A 9,835-nucleotide genomic window follows, 5' to 3' on the forward strand; every position below is an offset into this window, starting at 1 on the left:
ACTAACTAACTAGCTAGGTTAGCTGATTACCTTAAAAGTCCATAGATATTGTCATCAGTTCACTCTGACATTAACACTTTCTCCGACAAGTGGATGCGATGAGACCTGTTTTCCTGTTTGTTCATGTGACATGTTCGACATAAAGCCTATTGTTCCCTTTGATGCCCAAACCTGCCGTTACATCAGCAGGATTTAGTTTTTCCTCTTTGTGATTGCAAGTTCTGTCCTTTTATCTTGAAAATAACCACCTGCCTCTAAAACACTTTTTCCTTAGACCTAACAGATTTTTTTTTATCACATCCGTTGATATTGGATATTTAATTATGCGTGCTCATTTCCCCTAATTTTACATTTAGCTTGGTTTTGTCGTCATCTGTTTAGGTAAATTGGGTTTTACAACACTAATAATTTCATAATCAAATCTCAAACTGAATATCCATTTTTCATGCTGTACATTATGATGTTGTGATGCCTAAGCTTTAAAATAATTAATTTTAATGTTTAGAGTTCTTTATTTATCTATTCAGAGAAAATAATTTAGGCTTGTCAGTGTAACGTAGGCCAGTAAGAGCTGTGTGTAAACCTCGCTCCGCTGGCCTCAAGAGGCACGCTAGCAACTGACGCTAGCGGATGTGATCTTTAGTGTCCTTGTTAACTATAAATATATAATACCAACAGAACCAAAAGAACCAGAATTACAACATAATATTAAAAAAAGACAAGAATACAGCCAAACAGGGTATAGTACAGTGTAATAGCAACTTCTTTTCTGACATCTAATTCTCTGGCTCCACAAATTCCCTCCAATTTCTCCATAAATAAATCGAATTCAAGATGTTTTATAGTAATTTTACTTCTCAGCTCAATTCATTTAGTTTTAATTGTATACATTTTAACAGCAGACTATTAGTACCAGCTAGAATTTTCTTCAGAAGCCTCTAATGATCTATTTCTTTGCCTGTATTTTAATGTTTGCCATATTTCTCCCTCTCAGAGCCGCCACCGACCACTGCAGCCCCCACCACCACCACCACCACCAAGTCCATCCTGCCTGACACCAGCTTAACCATCACAGCTCCTATCAATCAGCGTGCCCACTTCACCTCCCCGACTCAGGCCTCTCCACCGGACGGCAGTCTGGGCACTATAGTGGGTGGTGCTGTTGGTGGGATCCTGATCCTGGTGTTGCTGATGGCACTGGCAGGAGCTTTCTACATGCGTCGACGCCGAACATTCAGAGGAGACTACTACACCAAGCAGTACATCGGCCCATCAGACATGCAAAAAGAATCTCAACTGGATGTACTTCAACCCCATGAGCTTCATGATGTGTACGGAAACGACTCAGGCAATGGCAGCCAGGACTTGAAGCCCAAACCGGAAGGAGACATTATCTATCCCGATTATCCCAATGACCACAAAGACATGGAGGCCTGGAGTGACAATCTCAGCCTTAAGAGAGAGAACACATATTACTCCGACCACCACAACCATCATAACGTGAACCCCAGTGGGCCGCCTCTACACAACGGCTCCCCTTACCTGCAGGACGAGTGCTACGACAACGGCACAGACAGCGATTATGTGTCTCACGTGGATGGATCTGTGATTTCACGCAGGGAATGGTATGTTTGAAAAGGCAGGGGAACTTTTACTGGACAACAATAATTTAAAGGTCAGCGGAGAAAGTGTTATTTAACTCAGCAGAGTGAGATAAAGTGTACATTTAAAATGTATTTTATGTATTTTCCGAGCTGTTTACGATTTCATCCTCACGTTTTACGCTTAGCAAACGGCTGTACTTTACTGCAGATATGTTCTGGATGGTTGTCGTTCAGTGGACTGCTTTGACTTCAGGATGTAAAGGGAGAGGTTTACATGGTTTATGATCACAGGGTGGATTTACACAAAGAAAACAAGTCTGCTAAAATTAAGCTACACTGTGTGCGTAACCATTCCAGTTACCACATTGCACATAACTGTTAGCTTTAAAACCAGGTGCAGCGTATTCTTGGCTCTTTCCTTTCACTTTTTTTATTTTTTATTTTTTATTAAATATATATCTATATGACTTCTCCAGTGTAGGAGCAAAACATCACTTTAGTTTCACATGAAGAGTCGCATAACCTGAGTTTGAAAGTCTTGAGTCCTATGTTTTGACTGCAGGGAATTTTTTTTTTGTTTTTTAATCAGTATTTTGGTCTAGTTTTTTAGGAATAAAATGTCTTTAGAATAAGATACATTTTCTTGAGAAGCAAAAAGATTGCATAAAGAATATTCAAAAATTACATTTGGTTTTTTCATGGAAGAACATTTTGTTGTTGTTGTTGTTGTTAATATCTTTTTGAGCATAAATCTAAGTTTTTGTAGGTTTTTGTTTAAAACAAGAATGAAAAAAGCCAGTGGGGTAAGAAAAATAAACATCATTCAAGATGTATTGTGCAAATTTGACTTCTCAGCTAAGTTAATGCAATATATTAAATATATTAATATGATATTGTAAGAAATGTAAATATCTTTATTCTGTTTATGCTCTTTTTGCTTCTCAAGAAAATGCATCTTATTGTAAAGGACATTATTAAAAAATTTTCTTTTGGTGTTCCAAGGAAAAAAGTTAAAACAAGGGGGAAAAAATGTCATTGAATAAATTCAATAAGTATTGCTTCTCAGCTAAATGTATTTAATATATTAATATTATATTATAATAAATATATTTAAAATAAGACATTTTTTGAGAAGCAAAATTGCATAATATGACAAAAAAATCTTCAAAAATGTACTTTTGGTGCTCCATGGAAGAAAGTTTTTATTGTTGTTATTATTATTATTCTTGTTTTAAGAATAGGTTCATGTTTTAAAAAGATGCTAGTGGAATAAACTTAATTCAAGATGAAATACTTCTCAGCTAAATTTAATTTGTAAATATTTTTACAGAAAAAAAATGACAAAAATACTGATTAGCAAACCTTTTTGCAGTGTATGCATATAAATACAGCATGTTTCACTCAACTCAACACATGCAGTTTAATTTGAACCCAGCTTGTCTATATTTTGACGCATATCATCACACACCCCTCTTTTTCATTAATGGATAAGTTAGAGAGCAATGGAAGGAGTCTGCTTTATGTGGTTGTGCTGAGGACCTGTCATAGGCTGATGGGGGGTTGACGTTCGCCACGACAGATCAAAAGGACCACGGTCGGCCCCTGAGGTTTTACCGAAGCCTTGTGGCCTTTGCCAATTTAGTTCACTCCTTTTAATTTTATGTTGATTTCTTTTTTTTCTCCATCTCTCCACCCTTGCTACTCATACACTCCCGTCTCTGTGTCGAGAGCTTCGGATTTCCCAGAATAAACCGTCTGGTGCGCAGCAGACATGTGCCGCATGGGCTTCCTCTAGCATGCTTCACCTCAAAGATCGAACTTTGTAATTAATATTTTCTGCTCTCTTGCAAACAGACCTCTTTCCATTCCATCTTAGAGTTGTGCTGAGCATCTGTTCGCAAGCATGCAAGGTTGTTTTTCTCCATAAGTCTCAATGGTCACATGTTGCATGCCTATTGAAAAAGATACAGCAGTTGCTAACGCCTGGATTCATTGTTCATAAATCAGCGGCAGTGTTGCTACAGCTGTGGTACAGTCTGTTTTGAGTTTTCAAGACAAAAATCTTTTTTTATGTGTGTGTGTGTTCAACAAATTGGGCTGCTTCTCATCTTTGTATTAATGGGGTAGTTATTTATGTCACTAATTATCATAAAGATAGTCTTGACTCTTCCTAAAAAGTCTATTGAATCTAGTATCTTTGTTATTTTAATTGCCTTTTTTTCTCATTTCATTCAGAAAGTAATTTTAAACACACACACAAAACTTTTTGTAAAAATACTGACTCTTGCATGCATGTTTAATGTAACACAATTTCATGAAGTTATAGAAATGGCAAAACTGAGTGAAAGTTGGCAGTTAAATTTCAACCTTTCTTCCTTTATTTAAAAAAAAAATACAGTATATTTACAAGCATAGTGCCTTTGGACGTATATAAAAGCATCAGATATTTATTCTTTCACCATTCAACGACACGCTTTTGTCTTCTGTATTCCCGAAGTGTTATTTGTGTTTCCCACTATTACTGTATTTTCTGGATTTATTTGCCTTTCTTTAACAAGATGACTCTTGTGCAAACTCACTGGAAATTTACAACAGTAGCACTTGCAAGTGTTACGGTGGCCAGTTGTTGGTATATATTATTTTTTTGTACATATTCTGGCAGGAGATATTTGTCTATGGAATAAACATATTTTTATATGAGGCCAGAACATTGAGCAGAGGATGTTCACGCTTAGTTAACATGTGCTTTTTATCTTCTCATGTTCATTTTTTTTATATTTAGTTCTCAGGAGTTTGAAAAATTATTTTGTACATATTAGTTGATTGATGACTTGTAAATCATTTTGGAAATGAGGGACAGACATTGCTTTGTTTTTGATGCCTTCTGTTTATAATAAAAAAGTTCTTTTTGAACATGTCAAAGCGTTTGTGTGGCGTGTAACACTAATACTGTGATAAATTGCATACAATGTGTTTGTACTTTGATTCACCTTGGCCAGTGTCATGATTTACTTACTTTTATTCAATTCCAAGTCATTTTTTTTCTTCTATGCAACACAAAAAGAGATGTTTAGCACAATGTGCAAGCTGCTCTTTTCTATACAATAACAAATGGAGCTGTTAAAAATGCACCACTAAAGTAGTTCACTATATTCCAAGCGCTCTCTGTGATATATGCATCAAAATTGAATTCGTTATTCACACTCGAAGCTACATATCTTGAGGTGTCAAGTGCAAATGAGATTGAAAACATGCAGGCATCTACAACTGTGAACATTATGGGTACATCTTTGTGATCTAACCATTTGTACATTATATAATTGCATAATAGTTGTGAATTCTTCCAGGTGAATCATATTGTAAAACATTAGAAACCCTCCTGAACCCAATAGCTTGTTGGGTCATAAATTGCACCGGGTATTAAGATGCGTTTTGGTCGATCAGATCACAAGTGGATGACGCTAAATACAGGTGTAAATGGGGTCTAAAACGTTTTAAGCTTGTCCACTTTTGACCACTACCAGAGGTAGTCGAAAATGCATTTGTCCTTTCGTACTGTAGACGCTCATGTGGTCAAATGTGTTTGAACAGCCTCAAAATATGTTTGTCGTATTATTTCATCCATTAGATCAAAAGATCTGAAAAATGCCATGAATTTACTCACCCATAGACCCTCCCCTTGAAAAAACCATGACAGAAGTGGTTGAAAGTGGACAAAAGAGATGGATTAAAACTCCAGGTGTAAATGGGAATGTGTCTCCCTCGTCTACATGAGATCTGATCGACCAAAACGCATCTTAACTCCAGGTGTAAACGGGAATGAGTCTCCCTCGTCTACATGCGATCAGATCAACCAAAAAGCATCTTGACCGACCAAAATGCATCTTGACACCAGGTGAAAACGGGAATGTCTCCCTCGTCTACATGCGATCAGATCGACCAAAACGAATCTTAATACCAGGTGTAAATTGGAATGTTTCTCCCTTGTCTACATGAGATCGGATCGACCAAAACGCATCTTAACTCCAGGTGTAAATGGGAATGAGTCTCCCTCGTCTACATGAGATCGGATCGACCAAAACGCATCTTAACTCCAGGTGTAAACTGGAATGAGTCTCCCTCGTCTACATGAGATCGGATCGACCAAAACGCATCTTAACTCCAGGTGTAAATGGGAATGAGTCTCCCTCGTCTACGTTAGATCGGATCAACCAAAATGCATCTTAACTCCAGGTGTAAACGGGAATGTGTCTCCCTCGTCTACATGCGATCGGATCGACCAAAATGCATCTTGACACCAGGTGTAAACGGGAATGAGTCTCCCTTGTCTATGTTAGATCGGATCGACCAAAACGCATCTTAACTCCAGGTGTAAACGGGAATGAGTCTCCCTCGTCTATGTTAGATCGGATCGACCAAAACGCATCTTAACTCCAGGTGTAAACTGGAATGAGTCTCCCTTGTCTACGTTAGATCGGATCGACCAAAACGCATCTTAATACCAGGTGTAAACGGGAATGTGTCTCCCTTGTCTACATGAGATCGGATCGACCAAAACGCATCTTAATACCAGGTGTAAACGGGAATGTGTCTCCCTCGTCTACATGAGATCGGATCAACCAAAACGCATCTTAACTCCAGGTGTAAACGGGAATGTGTCTCCCTCGTCTACATGCGATCGGATCGACCAAAATGCATCTTGATACCAGGTGTAAACGGGAATGAGTCTCCCTCGTCTACGTTAGATCGGATCAACGAAAATGCATCTTAACTCCAGGTGTAAACGGGAATGTGTCTCCCTCGTCTACATGCGATCGGATCAACCAAAATGCATCTTGACACCAGGTGTAAACGGGAATGAGTCTCCCTCGTCTACATGCAATTGGATCGACCAAAACGCATCTTGATCAACCAAAACGCATCTTGACACCAGGTGTAAACAGGCATGTGTCTCCCTCGTCTACATGAGATCAGATCGACCAAAACGCATCTTAACTCCAGGTGTAAACGGGAATGAGTCTCCCTCGTCTATGTTAGATCGGATCAACCAAAACGCATCTTAACTCCAGGTGTAAACTGGAATGAGTCTCCCTTGTCTATGTTAGATCGGATCGACCAAAACGCATCTTAACACCAGGTGTAAATGGGAATGAGTCTCCCTCGTCTATGTTAGATCGGATCAACCAAAACGCATCTTAACTCCAGGTGTAAACTGGAATGAGTCTCCCTTGTCTATGTTAGATCGGATCGACCAAAACGCATCTTAACTCCAGGTGTAAACGGGAATGAGTCTCCCTCATCTATGTTAGATCGGATCAACCAAAACGCATCTTAACTCCAGGTGTAAACTGGAATGAGTCTCCCTCGTCTACGTTAGATCGGATCAACCAAAACGCATCTTAATACCAGGTGTAAATGGGAATGTGTCTCCCTCGTCTACATGAGATCGGATCGACCAAAACGCATCTTAACTCCAGGTGTAAACGGGAATGAGTCTCCCTCGTCTACGTTAGATCGGATCAATGAAAATGCATCTTAACTCCAGGTGTAAACGGGAATGTGTCTCCCTCGTCTACATGCGATCGGATCAACCAAAATGCATCTTGACACCAGGTGTAAACGGGAATGTGTCTCCCTCGTCTACATGCAATTGGATCGACCAAAACGCATCTTGATCAACCAAAACGCATCTTGACACCAGGTGTAAACAGGCATGTGTCTCCCTCGTCTACATGAGATCAGATCGACCAAAACGCATCTTAATACCAGGTGTAAACAGGGCCTTTGATGCGACAAAGTGGTAGTTGTGTGGACTGTAAATGGAGGGACAGAAATCTCTCAGATTTCATTAAAATATCTTCATTTGTGTTTTGATGATGAACGTAAGTCTTACAGGTTTGGAATGACATGAGCGAGAGTAAATGATGACAATTTTTCTCATTTTTGGGTGAACTAACCCTTTAAAACGAAGTTTAAAAACAAGTGAAAAAACTGCCAGTGCAGTAAAACAAAGTACTTAAATTCAAGATACAGTCTATGCAAATAATATTTAATGCAGTGTTGCCGAGTAAATTGATCTTGTTTGAAAGATTTTTAATTATTTTAAGCAATTTTTACAATGAACGAAGAAAAATATTCAGCAAATAACAACTGTTCCTCACATAGCTATTGTATGGATTCATAAGACTTGGAATATAGACAAACCTTTGTTATTTTAATAGTGCTTTTTTGGAAGCTTGACAACTGTTCAGAATAGAAAAAAGCAGTTTGGACTTTCTCATTTTGCGTTCAGTGGAGGAATTAAAATCATGCAGGTTTGTAAATTATATAAGAGTGAGTAAATGATGACAGAATTTTCATATTGGCTGAACTATCCCTTTAAATCTTCACATTTTGTCAATAACCAGATAAAGCCATTGGAGGCAGTGATGTCCAATCAGTCACGGACACCAACTATGCGCTTTTTTGTCATCGATTTGTACCATTTGTGTCAGCAGAATGTTATGTACCTCTGAAAGGATAAGGACATTTATGTTTTGAAATACCAACGAAGGAAAGTATTTCTTTCATCACTGCAAAGTTGGACCTGATTAGATTTAAAAACTGAACTTCGCCATAAAATGAGACCCAAAAGCCACATCCCCAAAGCCCCATGTAAAAGAACGCTTCGCACCTGTGATTACTGACTACTGACCCGACACATCACCCTCCATTAGGTCCAACTCAGCACCCTCTCCATCACTGGGAGGGAAAATAGATTTTTGGCAATGAGAGGTAATCGATCACATCAGCACAACCCTGATACATCATGCTGTCTATTCTTCTCTGTATTGACCAACCACACAAAAACACAGACACAACCCACACACAACGTCAGCTCTGGATCTGCCCCACCGCTACAGTCTTGAGTATTTCTCCCTGCTGTTGATTGATCCTGCAATGTGATCCTGGTAAAATGAGACCCCCAGAAGCTTCGGCCTTATTCCAGTAGCCTTTGCCAACATTTTTTGTAGTAATTTACATTTAGGTGACACTTTAGTCCAAAGTGACCTATTTGAAATACTATACTATAATTTAAAGTTAAAGTTCACATCAAATTCATCCTTGTGGTTAATCAGCAGCTTCGAAGTTTTTCCGAGGCAAGCAGACCCTCAGTCACCCTCATGTCCTACCCGCTGTCTTGCTTTCAACACTCAAGTGGCTTTAGTGTCTTCTCTACAGCGGGACAGCTTTTGTGCTGTCGTGTTGTTTCACCGCAGTGGCCCCAATCTCATCCATCACTGCTTTCAGCAGCACGTTTGTCCAGTTTGAGTATAAATATCTCTCTGCTGGTGGCCTCAAGTTACCTTCTCACTACTTTCAGCTATCTTTCATAAGCATCAACTCCTCTATGTTTTACACTTAACACATCTAAAAAAAAAAAAAAAGCGAAAGTGACTAAATCGGTGTCAGCTTTTGTCCAAATGTTATCTAATCTATGTACAGTGGGGGCCAAAGTCTGAAACCACTAGTAAAAAAAAAAGGTTCAATTTTGTATTTTTTTTTTTGTTTTGTTTAATGAATACACATTTTATTTCAAGTTATTTTATCATAATGCCGTAGTATTTGTTGCATTCTCCCTTTTGCTTTACAAATCTTTTGTTTCGAATCAGTGGTTCAGAGCGCGTATCAAACTACCAAAGTCACGCCCCCCAGTGGTGAACCATTGAAATTTCGAAACACTTATCACGGAACGAAGCCTCGTTTACTGAAATCACGTGATTTTGGCAGTTTGATACGCGCTCCAAACCACTGATTCGAAACAAAAGATTCGTAAAGCTTCGAAGCTTCATGAAGCAGTGTTTTGAAATCGCCTATCACTAGATATTGCTGAATAAAGTCCTTTTAGTTTTTTTGGCGCACAAAAAGTATTCTCGTCGCTTCATAACATTAGGGTTGAACCACTGTAGTCACATGAACTGTTTTAAATACATCTTTAGTAGCTTTCTGGGCATTGAAATTGTTAATTGTCTTTCTGGCAATGCAGGCCTCACTGAGCCATTGGATTTTATCAGAAATATCTTAATTTGTGTTCTGAAGATAAACGAAGGTCTTATGGGTGTGTAACGACATGAGAGTGAGTAATTAATGACAGAATTTTCATTTTTGGGTGAATTACACTGTAAAAAGCAATATGCTATATCTACTCCATAAAATTTTGGCAACAGATTACAAGCAACATCATTAATTAA

General features: G+C 38.5%; 1 protein-coding gene across 2 annotated transcripts in view; it reads left to right on the top strand.

The window, feature by feature from the left end:
* Positions 1 to 4,526, top strand: part of nectin3a (nectin cell adhesion molecule 3a) — a 43,835-nt gene extending 39,309 nt beyond the window's left edge. For both annotated transcript variants that reach the window (XM_051863535.1, XM_051863536.1), the window contains one exon: positions 995 to 4,526. In XM_051863535.1, the coding sequence (XP_051719495.1) occupies positions 995 to 1,635 (641 nt within the window). In that variant the 3' untranslated portion in view covers positions 1,636 to 4,526. The remainder of the gene's footprint in view (positions 1 to 994) is intronic.
* Positions 4,527 to 9,835: the final 5,309 nt, after the last annotated feature.

Source organism: Ctenopharyngodon idella, chromosome 15, assembly GCF_019924925.1.
Source record: "Ctenopharyngodon idella isolate HZGC_01 chromosome 15, HZGC01, whole genome shotgun sequence".
Classification (NCBI taxonomy): Eukaryota; Metazoa; Chordata; class Actinopteri; order Cypriniformes; family Xenocyprididae; genus Ctenopharyngodon; species Ctenopharyngodon idella.